The 17,154-nt window shown below is 50.3% G+C and overlaps 2 protein-coding genes across 4 annotated transcripts in view; one reads left to right on the top strand and one right to left on the bottom strand.

Annotated features, from left to right (window-relative positions):
• Positions 1-3,484: 3,484 nt before the first annotated feature.
• FJX1 (four-jointed box kinase 1) lies at positions 3,485-6,070 on the bottom strand. The gene has a single exon (XM_032357945.1). The coding sequence runs from the start codon at positions 5,464-5,466 to the stop codon at positions 4,165-4,167; it is 1,302 nt and encodes a 433-aa protein (XP_032213836.1). The 5' UTR covers positions 5,467-6,070; the 3' UTR covers positions 3,485-4,164.
• PAMR1 (peptidase domain containing associated with muscle regeneration 1) overlaps positions 5,123-17,154 on the top strand; it is a 150,483-nt gene continuing 138,451 nt past the window's right edge. Inside the window, exons 1-2 of one of the 3 annotated variants that reach the window (XM_032357942.1) lie at positions 5,123-5,224; positions 6,907-7,010. The gene's annotated coding sequence lies outside the window, so the exon portion shown is untranslated. Of the gene's footprint in view, positions 5,225-6,133; positions 6,256-6,906; positions 7,011-9,909; positions 10,038-17,154 lie in introns of those variants that run through there. The other 2 variants (XM_032357944.1, XM_032357940.1) reach the window with 2 other exon arrangements.

Raw genomic sequence — 17,154 nt, 5'->3', positions numbered from 1 at the left:
GCCTGGGCTTGGACGATCCACATACTGGATGGCTCAGAAGGTGCAAAATTCCCCCAGCTCACTGCAGCCTGGAGTTGAAGAGCCACATGAGAAACAGAATCACAGCCTCCCTGTGAAAAAAGAGGGGGTGCCTGTGACCGCTCACATACAAGACATTCTCGGAAAGGAGACAACCAGCTGACAACTGTGGGCTTTAGGTAATTCCTGCCAGACTCATGCTCTCTGTCTGGTCTTCCTGAGCCAAAATAGAAGCCTGCAGAAAGTGTTCTATGACTGCAAAGCTAAAGCAGGATTATGAAAGAGGATCCTGCCTGGGACTCAGACGCCTCTGATTTTGACTTAGAGGAGAAAACTATCTCCCTCACCGAGAAACAAACTCTAACATTGCATTTACTATTAGCCGGGCATGGTTTTGAGAATATTACAAATATTTACTCATTTAATACACGTAATCAACCTTTCGGTCTTCAAGGACTCTCCTAGCTGCAGCCCTAGGCACAAGGTTAAGAGTTGAGATGTGTTACAGTAATGGGTTTTTCTTCCTGATACGAAGACGGGAGGGCGAATACTCTTTTTTTTGGGGAAGGAGGGGAAATGAGAAAGCATTAGAGGGGGAAGTTCAGAGGGAGAAGCAGACCCCCTGCTGAGCAGGGAGCCCGATGCAGGACTCGATCCTGGGACTCCAGGATCATGAACTGAGCTGAAGGCCGTTGCTCAATCAACTGAGCCACCCAGGCACCCCAAATACTCTTAATAGTGTAAAACTATGTCACTGACGGAGGGAATTAATCAATAGTCAAATCTAGGGAGAAAAGGTCAACTGCCTACTTTCTCTGGGCTGGAGGAACTGGGAGGAGGATTTTTCTTGCAAAGAGTCATCACTTTTTGATGCTTTCTAGAAGGGGTGATGAATCTGTAACAAGTCATTTACTTAAAAAAAATTACCCTCCTGTATCTGTAGGATAGTTGCATCTGCTCGGGTGCAAGAAACCACAGTCTCAAGCCCATGTAGAGATCAACCCTGTGCCCTTGGCCTCATCCAGTGCTTTGCATAGTGGCGGGAGACATTCCTTCGTACTTTGTTGAATTCATTTATTACCACACTTCAAACACTGAACCTGACCTTGGAAACTGCTAGGTTTGGCTTTGATGATGAAAATTAGTTGAGGTTTACTGAGTGTAAGAAGGGCAAGAGGTTTTTGAAAGATGAAGAGGAAGTGTTTTTTTTTTTTTTTTGAAGGACCCATTACATGCCCCTTATGGTTTATACGTTAACATTAAATCCCACAATACTCTGATCGAATTTCCATTTCATAGATGAGGGAACTAGGTTAAATGATTCGCTGAGAGTAAATAGGTAAGGGACAGAATTCAGAATATAGTTTGCCTGCAGAATCCATTACTCTTCACATCATGCAGCAGCCTGAATGTTTTGGGTGGTTTTTTTTTTTTTCATCTGAAAAATGATTTAGCCCTAGCAGTATTCACTGACATGGCAAATCTTTAATTGATCTTTCCATGCCATAGCCTACTGAGTCTCCAAGAGGAATAGCAACAGTTAAAGCCTATTCTCTGTAATTAAGTCTTGGTTCCCTTACCAACTCCACCATGTAATTAAACTTATTTCTCGAACAGGCAGCTATGGTTCACTAAAGAATCCGAGAAGAGCCATTTAAATTATGCTTAGTTTCTTGCTTTGGGTTAATGGCCAAGTCTGGGCTTGGAACTGAAGTTTAAGAGGAATGTAGGGAATGTTGCTGGCCCAGAACGTACCAGTGTTGATTCTACTCAGGAGTCGGCATGTATTTCCTGTGCAGTCTGTGAAACTTATTCTTGCTCATTGTTTTCCTCGATGAACATGTTGGGCAAAAATGCAGGTTGCTAAATATTTATTCTTTTCTGGGAGCAGCTTGGGGTGACTCAGGCAGCAATTCTCATATAGTTATTAATCATCAGAAATGGAAAACTTTTCTTCTTGAAAGGTAATTATCAAAGGTCTCACATGAATTATGCCTTGAAAAAAAAGATACTGCCCCTATCAATACATTCTGTGGCTGTGCTAACGAAAAAATTCGGCTTATCCCACAAAGTTTATGGACTTTTTTTTTTTTTTTTTCAGTTGAAATAAGATTTGGCTTAGCATCAGGCACTGAAAGCATAGTAATGGTATTAAATGCTGAAATCATACAGGCTATATTGTAATGTGAAACATTACAGGGGATTTTGGGAAGGGGAACCCACAGAGATTCAGTTATCTTCAGGAGTCTATAAAACCCTAGGCTTACAAATGCACATCAAATAAATAACGGTTATAGTAACCAAAAGTTGAGTTAGAAGTCATTAAATAAAAATAAGATAATAGGCAAGAGCCCTTGGACCCAGATATCAAATAAAGCGTCAAGATAAAACACCAGTGGGTTGTAAAACACAAACCAAGCCCTTCTCCTCTTCCCCCATGGGTCGAACAGGAGCTTTAAGACAATCCAAAAGTATTTTCTAAGTTTGCAGTCCCCACACTGTGAGGATTCAAGGGTCCCATACAAAGTACTGCTCACTTTCTTGGTCTCACCGTGACTGTTCTGAGGGGATCATGCAATTAGCGACAGGGGAAAAACCCAACACAGTCTCTTAAGAGGGCTGCAGGAGTCCAGATGTTGGAGATTCTGATCTCCTGGATAAAATGGAATTTATGCCAGGAGATTTTTTTTTTTTTTTTAATGCCAGGAGATAAAGAGAACAATTAATTTATGACTTTCTCTACCTGTTTGCAATATGTGCTCAGCTTATTATGTACATATCATGATGCATGGTAATTACCATGCTGAAAAAAATGTGCAACACGTGCCCTTTGCAGTTAGGTTTAAAAAGGGGGCATTTGTCATATTTTAGTCTGCACATCTGGTTCTATCATATTTGCCAAATGATTAATATAGAAATATATTACAGTGAAATCCTTTTATATCACAGTTTTATTTGCCCGGAAATAGAATACTTTCCTTCCCTCTCCCTCCCCCACATTCTCTACTGAACTCTGAAATTCCCTGCACTAGGGGTTCATTTGAGTGAACAGGACAGAGAAACTGCTCTTGTCTTTGTTCAGTTCTGTGAGTTCCGGTAATCACAACTGGGATACATATGCATCCTTTGTTTTAAAAAGCACATCCACAAGGGAGAAACCCCAAGCTCATTTTAAAAGCAGGTAGGGCATCAGAAATCTCCCACAGTTAAAACCACAGAAATTAAATTCTAAATTTTAAATTCCCTTTTATTGAAATATAAGTTTGTTTAGTATATTTACAACACACTTTATGCACATATATACACAGAAGGCAAATTTTGTAAAATAAAAAAGTTTTCCTTAATAAAAAACTAAAATAAAAACAAAGTAAAGTGCATGAAACTCATTTTCTTCTGGTGGACATCATCACTGTCAAAATTTTGGTGGGAGGGGAGAGGGGAGGAGGAAGAAATTCATTACTTGATTCAGTGCATACTGCCTGTCCTGTATTTGTAGCCTTTAGGGCAAAAAGACATGTGGTAAGGAGCAAGGCTGACAAATTGTCAGGGTTTGTAGGGCCCCCAGGGTTCTGAAGGTCCTGCACGCTTTGTCCTAGCGGGAGCCTTCCCCCAGCTCCTAACAGTGATCTCACCATCACGGTGCTGGAACAAAGGCAGAACACAGGAAGGGGGCTCCACCAGCCAATGTCACAGCCCTGCTCCCGGGCCACCAGCGCTGCGTTTGATAGGAAATGCACAATTAGCTCAACGGCTCAAATAGAAGTTTTCCTTTTTCGGAAAGGGTATGAGGGGGCCGGGAAACGGGATGCATCTCCCACTGAGATGGCCACCCGGGGGCCAAACTCCGGCCTCCAGTTTCTTCGGATCCAAACTCCGTGCTGGCCCAGGGCAGAATCCTTTTATAGGCGGGGCGGAGGGGCTGTTAAGCTTCTCGCCCCGTTGAGTTCATCCTCCCGGAACTTCGAAAGGAAACAGCAGGAGACGGAAAGAAAGGGGCAGGTGGGCGAAGCCGTGAAGTTTTAGCCTCCATGGCGCTCAGGCCACTGGCTGGGCGTTGGCCGGTCCCAGGCGGTGGCCCAGGCGACGGCCCTTCCCCCATCATCCATTCCCCAGGCCGGGGGATCTCCCTCTCTTCTCCGGGGGACGCTAAGTCCCGGGTCGGCGGCCGTATTTGGCTTTACAGTGCAAAATGTGCTTGGCGAGGAAGTCGAGGCGGCGCTGCAGCAGCTGAGCGTGGGGGTCGGCAAGCGCGGCCAGCTCCGGGAAGCGAGGCTCGTGGTGTCGGTAGAGGCGCAGCAGCCGGGCCGCCGCGTCCTGGCCGCGGTGCAGCTCCAGGACTCGCCGCGCTGTCCGCTCGCGGAACACGCACACCGACTGCAGCAGAGGCTCGTTATACTTGTCCCACATGCCCGCCACCCGGTAGCCGTGCACCAAGCCCGCCTCGTTGTCCAGAAAGACCAGCGCCCCGCCGGGGCCGCGGTGCAGGTTGCTGGTGGCGCGCTGCATGACGCGCGGGTCCCACTGCAGGCTGAAGAGGTTGCTGACGAGCCGGTCGAAGTTGGCCGTCAGATAGTCGAAAAGGATCAAGTCGGTCCACTGTACCAGGTCCACCAGCTCCGCCTGGCTGCGGTTGGCCAGCTCGCCCCCGGCGGCGCGCAGGGGCCGCAGCCGGCCGTCCTCGGAGCGCCAGGGCGCGGGCACCACCACATCCGTGAGGTTGGGCAGCCAGCGCGTCAGGCTCACCACGCTGCCCTCGGTCCAGTGCGCGGCGCGAAGCTCCTCCTGCACCTGCGCCCACTGAGCGCTGCGAGCCTCCACCCGGGCCAGTGCCAGGGGCGGCACGTGGCGCTGGAGGCCCAGCAGGCGCGCTAGGTAGTAGGACAGGGCCTCGCCCTGGATCTGCTCCGGGTTGATGCCGTAGCGCACGCAGGCGCGGGTGCCGTCGGAGAAGCGGGCCAGCCGGTTGGAGCTGCGCCCGCAGCCGCCGCGCTCCAGGGCCACCACCCGGGCGCCGCGCACCGCCTCCAGCCAAGCCAACGCCTGCGACTCGGAGAAGCCGCGGGGCACCTGCTCCTCCAGGCTGCGGCTCCAGAAGACGCCCCCGTGCACCGCGGCGCGCCCCTCGGGCCCGGGCCGCCCGGCTGGCACGTGCCTCCCGCGCTCGCCCGGGGGCCGCCGGGGCGGGCCGTCCGCGCCGGCCGCCAAGGTGAGCAGCGCCCGGAAAGTTTTCAGGGAGCCGCCGCGGGCGTCCCGCGCCAGGGGCGGGGGCAGGGGGAAGCGAGGCGCCGGCCCCGGTCCGCCGCTCCGGGCCGGGCGCCGGGGGAGTCGGTCTTCGGGCGGCTGGGCGCGCGGCGGCAGGAGCCCGCCCCACAGCGCCAGCAGCGAGCCCAGCGCCAGCAGCCAGAGACCCGCGGCGGCGGCGGCAGCGTCCCGCATCCTCCTGCCCATGCTCCCCCGGCCGTGCCGGGCACCTCCGCCGCTTCAAGCCGAGCCCGGGCGCCCGGGTCCCGGCGGCGAGGCGGACCCCGCAGCGTGCTGGCTCCGGGGCTCCGGGCGCCTCAGCCCCATCGCGGCCGCGGGGCTCTGCCCGGCGCTCTGCCCCGCGCTGGGAACTCGCCTAGCCGCCGCTTCCCAGCTGCTTTTGTATTTCGCTGTGAGACCCTCGGGCGGGCGCGATTCACAGGCGCCCGGACCACGTGGGAGCGAGGGGGATCCCCCTCCCCCTCCGCGGCCGCCGCTCCCCGCCCCCCACTCTCCCGCCCCCTTCCCCTCCTCTTCGCCTTAAAGCGGCGATGGCTCCTTCCGAGCGGGAGAGGCGGCCCCACTTCGGTCGGGGACTTCGGGGCTGGCGGCGCCCGCGCGGGGGCGTCGGAGGGGGCGGCGCCGAGCTGGAGTGGCGCGCGGAGGGGGTGGGGACGCGCCTCCGGCCTCGGCGGGGGTCGGAGTGGTCGCGGGGTTCCCCGAGCCCGGGCAGCGCCTGGCCTCCTGCGAAGTTCGGAGTGACCCCGGCCGCGCTCTGGGCGCCGCCTGGCGAGGGTTGGGGCGGGTCCCTTCGCCTCCTCGCTTGACGGTGTGATTCACCCTGCCTTATGTAAATCCGCGGGAAGCTCTCCGAGCCACAGGGAATGTGACTCCAGCCCGGTTGGGGGAAACGTCTGTAGCCGACAACTTTGGACCGACACCCCCTTTTCGAGCGCGCCTGCCACCGCGGGTCACTGGGGGCGTGTGCGCTCTGAGGTTGGTCGCTGCGTCTTTCCCGAGGGACTCCACGGGGAATTTAACCTCGCTGTGCAAGTAATAGAACACCTAGACCAGCTCCCAGCCATTCGTTCATCCATTCAACGAAGCGTGGTCTCTGGGCGATAAAACCCGCAGACTCTCCCCGTGCTCTTGGAGCTTACGTTCCAGGGAGAGGTTCAGGTTGCTATGAGAACATTGTAACCCGGGATCCGACCTAGTGCAGGAGGGAGGGGTGTCGGCGACTCTCTCTCCAAAGAAATGACATAATTTTTGCCCAGGAAGAAACTGAGGCGGAAAAGGCTTGCTCAATACGTTGGACTTAGCAAGTGCACAAACTAAATAAAATTCAAACTCGGACCTTCTGGCAACACGCCACCTGATTTTCCCTCCATCAGGAAAGCTCATTATTTTTTATCAAGTTGCCAGCATTTTCATTTTTTAAAAAAATTCACTGTCATTTAGCTAGTCACTTTATTCTCCAAACGTGATTTTCAATTCAAAGGCGGGGGGGGGAAGTCCCGATGTTACATTTGACTTGCTGGTTTAATGGTTTCAGGGAAAAATAAATGGGTGGGGGTGGGAGGAGGTAGGGAGGGTGGAGGAGAAAAAAACAAAAACAATGACAGAACAAACCACACTGTCTTCCAGCCAGCTCTCCGTTCAAAGCCACCAAGAAGGCTCTTGGGTAAGAATTGGCTTCCCCCCTTCCCTCTCTGCAGGACTGTGTCCCCGATCCAAACCAAGACTGCCAGGTAAGACGCAAGATTGGGGGCGGAGATGGACTCCACCTCCTGGAAGCAGGAGTTAGAAGTCTGCTTTCTTACATGTGTTTCTTTTCTCTTTATCCCCCATCAGGTGCACATGGGGGTTTCCAACTTTATTAGCTCATCAGCTGGCACTGATTATATTTTATTCTCCAAAGAGTGAATGTTTAGAGCTATAGGGCAGACACCCTAATGTTTGTGGCTGAATGGAGGCATCAAAAGACCACATCTGGAGCCTTCTAGTGGTGACCCCATATACCCTCAAGTGTTTCCACATTGGCTGAAGTGTGGAGTCTTTTGCTGAATCTGTTCCACACCGCACAGCTATATCATGCCTTTTATAGATCTTATCTGATGCTGTGGTCACTATGGCTCCCATATGTAGGCATCAAAACACAGTAATTCATTAAAAGATACTGTTCCTGCTCTGTATAAGCTCCTCACCCTCTATGTTAACCTAGAGGACAGGGGCTACTATTTCTTAATCTTTTATTTCTCTTATCACTTAACATAGTATATTACACTAAATAGGTGCTCAATAAATTGCATTTGATTTTTTTTATCTTTTGGGTTAACTTCTGAGAATCTTTTTTTTTGAATGCAGTGCTTTAACTTGGGTAAACTGTAAGCAAGATCGCCACCTTGTGGGCATAATAGAATATTGTCTAATTAGAGAAATTTATACACGTGTTTAAGAGGATGATTCATTATTTCAGCTAGATTCTGAGCAGATGATGTAGCTTCCACAGCCCGTGGCCTGTCCTAGGTGCTGTGGGGGAATCCAGAGTAGTTGGTGTCTCTGTCTCTTTAGCTGTCAACAAAAGCTGTAAAGAACTACAAGGGATGGTTCATTGTCATTGTCGGAGGAGTCCCTCCTGTCTGTTTTTTCAGCCCTGCCTGGCACAGTGCCTGGCACTTAGTGGGTGTTCAATAACAGTTTGCTGAATAAATCATTGGAATGCTAACGAGATTTTCTGCAAGTGGCATGTATTGATTTAAAAGAACCATCTTACTACTAAAAGATACAAAATAAGAACTTTCATTTTAGGGACGCCTGGGTGGCTTGGTCAGTTAAGTGTCTGCCTTCAGCTTGGATCATGATCCCAGAGTCTTGGGATTGAGACCCACATTGGGCTTTTTGCTCAGTGGGGAGCCTGCTTCTCCCTCTGCCTGCTGCCCCTCACTTGTGCTTTCTCTCTCTCGGGCAAATAAATAAAAATCTTTAAAAGAACTTTCATTTTAAAAGGAAAAAATATCGGTGAAGTTGCCCCATAAGGTAGGAAGAGGAAGCGTGTGACTTTCATTCTAGGAGGGCTGGCCTCCCACCCAGATCTCCAAATCCCAGAATCTTTCCATCATGTTCCTGGTGTTGATGAAGAAACTGAGTCTTATAGAAGTCGGCTAAGATCTTATCTCTTGGAAGATGACTGACCTTATCAGAGCTCTTTGCCTGCAGATCCCAGGCACTGTGTACCACAATGGATGCACTAATAGGATCGTGAGCAAGTGCATAGAAATCAAGAAAGGCACCAAAGGACTAAAACCAAACCAAAACCAGAAAGCAAACCCCAAGTGGAATGCCATTTTAAACACACTCCTCTCTTTTTCTTATAAGATGACAATGCTCCCACCTGCCTTAACCTCCCAGCCTGGGGACACTCTCCTCCCCCACTCATGGCCAAGCCACTGGGGCTCCTTGGGATAGCACTGTTCATGTGCAACCAACTACTGGCCCTTCGGTGCCTCTGGCAGTTGCTTTGCAAGGAGGGAAGGTGCTGCTCATCTGTCCCTACCTAGAAACCTATTTTCACCTTGAAAACTTTCTTCATATTCCTCAGAGCTTCTCCCTGTGCCTTGACTTCTAATTGCTTCAAATTTTTCCGTAGTCCTGTTGGAAGAATGGTCTGGCTCATTTAACAGTGCCTCCTGGGAAAGAGTGTGGGGGTGACGTTGAGGGTTGGGAGCTGGGTAGGAGGCTCAGAGTTGGAACGTTTCCGAAGTCTGGCTTGTCCGTGTTCTGGCTGTTTCCTTTCTGGCCGGTTGTTTCCCTTCTATGAGTTTAGGTTTACCACATCTGAGAAATGAGGCTAATAAATCCTGCCTACCTAACATGATTGTTAGGAAGGGCTAGTGAGGCATTTATAATCACTACGATGCTGGTGGCAAACACCAACCGAGAGCTTAGGATGGGCTTAGCACAGGGCCTTATCTGCTTCATCTGGCACACACACGTTTTCAACAAATAGGAATGTCCCCACTTTACAGATGGGAACACCGAAGCTTAGTCAGCGACTGGCCCCAAGTCATACAGCATGTAAACAACAGGGCTGAGATTCCAGAATGATGGAGGACAAACCCTTTGCAAGAAAAAAAAATACTGGGAGAATGTCAGATATAAAAAATTATTGCATTTAATCAAAGTAGACTCAATTCAGATTAAATTTTGATTTGAAATGTTCTCTGGGGTTGCTGCTAAGTGAAACGGTTAAGAAAACAGACCCTCATACCAAATTGTCTGGGTTTAAAACTTCCCAGGTGTATAACCTTGAGTAAGTCACATAGCCTCTCTGTGCTTCGGTATACTCATTTGGAAAATGCCATTATAATAATCTTATTGGTGTTACTAATACTGTTAGTTACATTTATGTAACACCTAACGATTGATACTAATTAATAGTAACAAATCTTGTAGCTTATTTGAGGGTGTAATTAGTCCCCTTATTGGCAGTGCTTGAAGGACAAAGAGGTCACACTTACAGTATTTGTGTAATTCTATGCGTGAAATGACTCGCTCTGTGACCCCAGGCAGCTTTTTTAACGTCTCTGGTCCAAAGTTTTATTATTTGGGTCTCTCTCCTCTCCACTCTTTGTCCCCCTCGGATACATTATTTTCCTGCTTGAAGATCGTTTTTCCTTGGTATGTCTCTGTTAGATCACGAGTTCAAGGAATGCTTAAATGAGCCCATCCTTACGTTCTTGGCTGTCAAAGGCGGGTACCTACACACCTTGTTTCAGGTAAATCCTACTGGATAGCTAGAAGGAGACCAGGAATTGTGATAGCCTTTGCAACTCATCTGCCAGCCTGAATGAGTCCCACTTTTAAGACCACACTGTGTTTCACTGTGTTTCTGGAAAGAAAGTCAGGGTTGACAGACACGTGTAATTTGCGGTGAGACCAACATTTTTATGAACCTCTTTATTCCACGTAGCTCTCTTTCTGACCTGCTTTTGGGAAAGGTTCCTGTAGCCACTGGTGTTATAATTTTTTTTTTTTTTTAGATTTTATTTATTTATCAGAGAGAGAGGGCGAGAGAGCGAGCACAGGCAGACAGAATGGCAGGCAGAGGCAGAGGGAGAAGCAGGCTCTCTGCCGAGCAAGGAGCCTGATGCGGGACTCGATCCCAGACCGCTGGGATCATGACCTGAGCCGAAGGCAGCCGCTTAACCAACTGAGCCACCCAGGCGTCCCGCCACTGCTGTTAGAAGCAAGAATCTAAAGGTGAGTGCATTGGTGAATTAATTTAGTGAATTTGAAGGCTGATGCCGACACACATCTCAGTCCCATAGCGTCGCACTCGAGTTACAGGGTGTGGTGGTAAAAATTCTGGGCTGGGCACTTAGGGATGAAAGTTTTCTTTCTCTGCTGGTAATCTAACTCAACTGCCATTTTTTGTTCATATGCGGAAGGCCAAGAACTAGACAGTAAGCGGGTCATTGGCTTTGCCCACGTCCTTAACGCCGCGTGGGGAGTTTTCCTCTTCCTCTCCTTCTTTGTGGCAGTTCTTCGTCCTGCCTCCTCTGCCTTGTGCTGGAAGTGAGGCTGGACCCGGATCAGGCTAAGCCAGTCGTGGGGCCTTTAGTTCCTTTGCCCGTGCTAGGTTTAGGCATAGGCTTACGACACCATCCTGGCCAGTGAGACCTGGAGTCCCCAGGGAGGTTTCTGGAAAAGATATCCATACTCTGGCCAGAAGACACAGACAAGAAATGGCCCCCTTTCTTCTTGGTTCAGATCCAGGTTCGAGGGCTTGGGCTTGGGATGGTCACGGCCTAGGGGGGTGTGAGAGGATCTGCGCAGACGTGTGGACAGTGGCAGAGCAGAAAGATGGAAGGAGCGTGGTCCTTGGTAACGGCACCAAGCCCTCAAAGTAGTCAACTCTCACTTGCCACGTGCTTGAACGTACTCTGAGCTGGGGGTTTCTTCTGCAGCCAAAAGATTCCTAAAAGCTACCCCTCTCACAGAGGAGCTTACACACCAGAGCGGGGCAAACACATACGCAGATGTCTCCCATCACAGGGGTGCTCCTGGGCCGGCGGCATGGTGATGACGCCTCGAGGGATATGTGCCGTGCAGCCTGGCCAAGGCTGGCACTGACTAACTGCTCTGTCTTCGGGAAGTCACTTAACCTCTCTGGGCCTGTTCATTCATCTGAAAAGGGGAGGCGGTCACCAGCTATTACGGAAATATGAACTACGCGAGAGCACAGAGGAGGGAGCGGTGAATTCCCCGGGGAAAGCCAGGAAGGCTGCCCCAAGGATGCAGAGGTGAAGCTAAGTCTTGAAGGGCAAACGGGGTGGGGGAGGTTTGCAGGTCAGGCTTTGGGGGAGAAGGGAATCCCAGGGGAGCTCTGCAGCCACAACCCATGGACAGATTACCTTATCTTTCTGCAGCTCAATTTCCTCATTCTTAAAAGCACTTGAGTATGTGGGATTAGCTTAATCCGCTTTTGATACAAGACACAATTCCCTGGCCCCCTCCCTTGACTAAGAACCCCCAGGTCAGAGATGCCGCATGGTCCCCTTCCTCACTCACCTATGGCTTTCCCCCAACTCCCCGCCCCGTCTGAACACATTCACTCAACAAACACTTCCCACGGAAGGAGGTGTGGCTGGCTGGCTTTGTGGATTTCTTTGTTCCTCACCACCCAGAGCCTTACCTAGCGCACGATTAGCCATGCGGCTCGGGCTCTGCTTCCTTGGGCCCCAGCGTATCTCCTCCGTCAGACAGAGGCTGAAGCTTAATTAAGCTTGTAAAGCTTTCTGATTTCCTCAGATGAAAGGTGGCCCATAAGCACCAGGTTTTATTTTGGTGGCTTCTGCCAAAGGTTATTATAAATAGGGCTTCGTGCGCAGCGGCTGAGCTCTTAGGCTGATAATGTGTCAAGACCAATTGAGGCTTCCGAGAGGGGCGATGTTATCATAATGGTTCCATCATAGGCGGCGGGTGTTAATGGAAGGGGCTGTGGGGAAAAAAAAAAAAAAGGAAGAAAAACGTAGCTCAGGCAGCAAAGCCCGGATGGAGGTGGCCGCCAGTGAGGTCTCACCCGCTCCTGGGATCTCCATCATAATCATTAGCTCTATTAGCCTCAGAGCCATTCCTCTGCCATCTCTTCGAGACCAGCCTCAAACTCCAATAAAAAATGGATGCTTTAACTCCAAATGAAAATATATTCCTTCACCGCTTTTTAAAATTCATTTCCATTGAAATGATGGCCAGCAGGTGAGTCATTCATAATGGGGGGCTTGCTGCATTGCAGACAGGCATGTCGTCAGAATGGGGAGCAGCCTGGGCAGGAGAGCGAGGGACTTGCAGCCCTAGAAAAGGGGAAAAGTCATCGCTGGGGGACTGAAAAAGGGCCAGAAGAGGTAACTAACAGATGCTCGCTGGTGGGGACCAGAGAACAGAGACATAGCTTCACGTTTCAACAAGGACATGGGGTTTCTTCAGCAGCGCAGCCCTGGTTAGGAACGTGCCAGCTTCCTGGGCCCCAGCTGGTATTGCCTAATCAGTTCCCTGCATCCCATAAGCAGATGAATGATAACGTCCGGTGGTGGTGGCAGCGATCGAGATGATGAGGACGATGGCCGTGGTGTGACCCTCTTGTTGGTTGAAGCTTCCCTTCTTTTCCAACATTCAGTTCATCTCCATCCGGTGTCCTTTCTGTGGTTTGGGAGGGTGAAGAAACTCTCCCTCTATTTCTGAGGATCCCTGGAGCTTTGGTCCTCAAGCTTGTCCTTCTGCGTCTGCTTCCTGCTTCCCTATTTGTGGCCTTGGCCCTGGTGCACGTGGACATGGCTGCAGAGTTCAGTGTCCTAATCCCCTTTCCTCCATCAAATGCACTTGGACCAAACATAGGAGTTTTAGTGACTTTGCTGAAGATCTGCAGGGCTCCCCAAACTGGGGGTAGAAGGTGTCACATCAAGTTGTCCTTCCCCTCCTGCCTCTTTTCCTGGGTCTTTGTGGAGAAACGGGCAGATTTGCCCCAAGTTTCATGTAACCCAGGGCCACTCTCACCGTTCAGGTTTTCTCAGGACCTCAGGTTCCAGACTGTCAAGGTTTCCTCTCGTGATCAAACTGGGAAAGGGATTCTGGTGGACATAACCTCTCCAGGGTACTTCCTATGCATAAGGCAGGGTGCTGAGCCCTTTCTGTGCACTTAATCTTTAAGACCCACCCCTGTCCTGGAGTTGTTATTCCCCCATTTCACTGACGAGAAAACCGGGGCATTGTAACAAGTAACCCTTGGCTCAGGAGACTTCTGCTGAGTGACAGTTGACGAATTCCAACCCCGGCCTGCCAAGAATGGCTAGAAGAGAAGCTGGCTCTCATAATGGTCCCGCGGACTGTACCATTGCTGTCTCAGGACCAGCATCGCCTGAGCGCCGCACGCGAGAACTGCCCACTGTAATTTCTCCTCTCCCAGGAGCCAACTCTGAGACTGCCGCAGACCAGAAACACCAGACACCGAAACATGCTCTTGAATATCTCTGGTTCCTATTCATTTTGACTGAGGGAAGAAGGAAGCAAGCACCTCAGAGGCCATTTCTTGCCTGCCTGAGTTTAAAGAGCGGCTGCATTTTAGGTACAATATGGGCCCAAGGAGTAGCAGGAGAAAGGCTGAGGATTAATGATGGTGATATATTTATATGGCTCCTTGTCACTTTGCTGAGCGCTCTCCCATGCCAGTCTGGTGGATTTTTACGACAGCCTGCGAGGGAGGAGTAGGGAACAGGCGTGGGTGACTATTCTTTGATGGAAGAGAAAGTTGAACTACAGAGGGTTGTGGGATGAACACAACGTGAACAACTAGTTGCTGGCAAACCTGGAACTTGAGCACACTTTACCTGACTTCCACATCAGAGCTTTCCCATGGCGGTCTATCTTTGCTCGGTTCTGTTCACATCTGCAGACTCTGTCTCTATCCTGGTTTTCCACGTGGTTACCTGTTCATGTTACATGTATGTTACAATGTCTACTAAAACTCCAGGAAGGAGGGCAGAAAGAAGAACCCAGAGACGATTCCTAAAGAGCTAGAATATTTAAAAGCTCCTCTCCCCTTAAGCGATGCTTTCCATTTCTCCTGCTGGCATGTGTGACAGAAAGGAGGAGGGAAGGAACAATCAGAGGGGTTGAGGGAAAAGAGACAGATTGCTTTGAAATCTTTTTCTTTGCTTGTCTCTTTCTGTTGGTTAAATAACTAGAGGATAAATAGGGGCTTTAACCAAAGGGAGTCAAGAGTGAAAGTGGGGGTAATCCCCAATCACTGGGTTATTTTCTAAGTGACTTCTTTGAGGGAGGGAGGGAAATCATAGAACAACCCAGAACTGGCAAAGAAGCAATAGTATAAAACAAAAAGCTTTCTCTTGGTTCTCTACCCCCACATGGTACCCTTGCTCACCCAGGGCAAAACCAAGCCAACGGGCTAAAAGAGCGTCCTTGACCTTGCCATGTTTTCCCACGGAGAGGGTCATTTAGTTAGGGGTGCTGACAGCTCTGCATGCCCCTTAGAATCAGTGAGGGCGCTGGTCTACCTGGAAGTCCTTCTGCCTGGGTTTTCTCATTTGTAAAATGGGGTGTTAATGCTTCGCTCACGGGGGTCCTGTGAGAATTAAATGAGATGATGGGAGCAGGTAAATCAGTAGTTGAAAAGTCCTGATATGGTTTCTGGCACATCGTAGGCATTCAGTTAGTATTACGGGACACACACCCAGCCTTAAAGAGACATGTGTGGGAGGGTACGTATAAACGGTCCGTAGCATTACTCTTCACGGTGTGTGTGTGTGTTGGGGGTGGGGTGTGGAGAGAAGAGGCACATTGACTTTTTCCTGTATACATTTTTAATTTATGTGTCCTAGAGTACTTGGAGGAAGCATGTCACGTAAGTAAGGATGGGTGTGCACGGAGGGTCGAGCTGAAAGTTAGGATCAGATAGAGAAGAATACAGAATGGGACATCTTGGTACTCCCCGTCTTTGGGTGATTGTAAAATGTATACCTGCTACACTTGAATCCGTTTGGGGTCCTTGGGTTGTAAGCAACGGAAATGGGCTAAGTCAAGAAGCAAAAGTGGGATCCGGTGGAAGGAGCTCGGAATAGGTCACCGACGGAAGAACCGGAAACTGGAGATTGGGAAGGACAAGAGCTAAGGATCCCTGGCTAGGTAAGGTAAGCAGGAGGGCCTTCTCCTGGAATTGCAGGTGTAAGACGTCTCAGGCCCTAGCGCTGCCCTTTCGAGCACACACAGTCCAGAGACAGTGAACCTGTTGGGTCTGGTTCAGAAACAGCATCTCCCCACTGGCTCAACCAGCTTCTACCATGTGACAGGGCAGGTGGTCTCCAAGGGAGCCCTTCTGGGCTGGACCATCATCCCCTTCACACTTCTGTGTTGTTCAACTTTTGACAAATTATCACCTTATATGACTTTTTTTTTTTTAAGATTTTATTAATTTATTTGACAGAGATCACAGTAGACAGAGAGGCAGGCAGAGAGAGAGAGAGGGAAGCAGGCTCCCCGCTGAGCAGAGAGCCCGATGCGGGACTTGATCCCAGGACCCTGAGATCATGACCTGAGCCGAAGGCAGCAGCTTAACCCACTGAGCCACCCAGGCGCCCATGACTTTTTTTTTTTTTTTTTTTAAGATTTTTTATTTATTCGAGAGAGGGGGAGGAGCAGAGGGAGAGGGACAAACAGACTCAGTCCTGAGCGTGGAGCCGGAGCAGGGGCTCCATCCCAGGGTCCTGAGACCACGACCTGAGCTGAAACCAAGAGTCGGGTGCTCGACTGACTGAGCCACCCAGGTTCGCTTACTCTTCAAATAATAATGAGAAAACTCCAACAATTAACGAAGCAGAGTTTGGCTGCACAGTCTCACCAGGGCGTATTTTAGGCATCTCTTATCTGGAGCCAATAAAAGTCAAAACGAAGCAGAGTGACTTGTCATTCACGTGCCCAGTGACACATCCCAGGTGTCGTCTGCCTTGGGTCTGAGTCAGCGTTGACTGTGGTGGCAAACACACCCACGCAACAACTGTCCTCGCCTTTTTGACTCCCACAGTCCGCAGAGCCACCATTTCCATGAGTCTGTGCACTGATGCCTCTCCGATTCGGACGGGACTTGGAGACCTTTATTGTCAGGGTAAAGAAAGGGAATAGGACATCTGTGATTCTCCCAATAGCTGTTATTTTACAGTGGTTGGAAGGCGGGACGATGAAGCTCATGGGGGGTATGCAGGGTACATTCCTTGTGTGGGAGAGAGAGCGAGAGAGATAGCGAGACGGAGAGAGGAAGAGAGAGACGGTTTCGTCGTCGTAGGGAGGGATGGTTTAGCCCGTGTCATATAAGGCGAGCTCAGATCCAGCCTGCATTTTCGATGCTGACCATCTGTGTTTCCCGGGAAAAGCGGCGGCCAGCCAGAGCCTGAGAGCTTTAGGGAAAAGTGAGAAGCGGGGAGGGCAGCCAGTCCAGGAGGGGCCGGAGGGATGCTTTGTGTCCTTGCAATGCCTCCTGGCAACAGCAGCACCAAAGCCTCGGCTTGGCTGCCTCCTGTGAGCCCCCTGAGCATCCTTTCCAGCGTCTGCAAATCCCCTCCCCAGCCACCCACCTGTTCCTGGTGCCTTTTTGTTTTTTCGAGGGGTGGGCGTTGTTGGGGGGGGATCATCAGAAACTACTCCTGTGAAGGCAGGAGCCTCATCTCTGAAAACCACGGGTGGACTAAGAATGGGTCCCACTTACCGCATCTGGTTACAAGCCAGGCAGCTCCCATATCCCCACAAACTTTTTTTGGTGGTTTTTTTTAAAAACCCCTGTTGATAAACAAGGAAACCAGGGTTCGGAGAGCTTCAGTATGTCCCTCG

This window comes from Mustela erminea, chromosome 9 (genome assembly GCF_009829155.1).
Source record: "Mustela erminea isolate mMusErm1 chromosome 9, mMusErm1.Pri, whole genome shotgun sequence".
Lineage (NCBI taxonomy): Eukaryota > Metazoa > Chordata > Mammalia > Carnivora > Mustelidae > Mustela > Mustela erminea.
The sequence above is the reverse complement of the archived record's forward strand: the minus strand, read 5'-3'. Positions and strand labels throughout refer to the sequence as shown.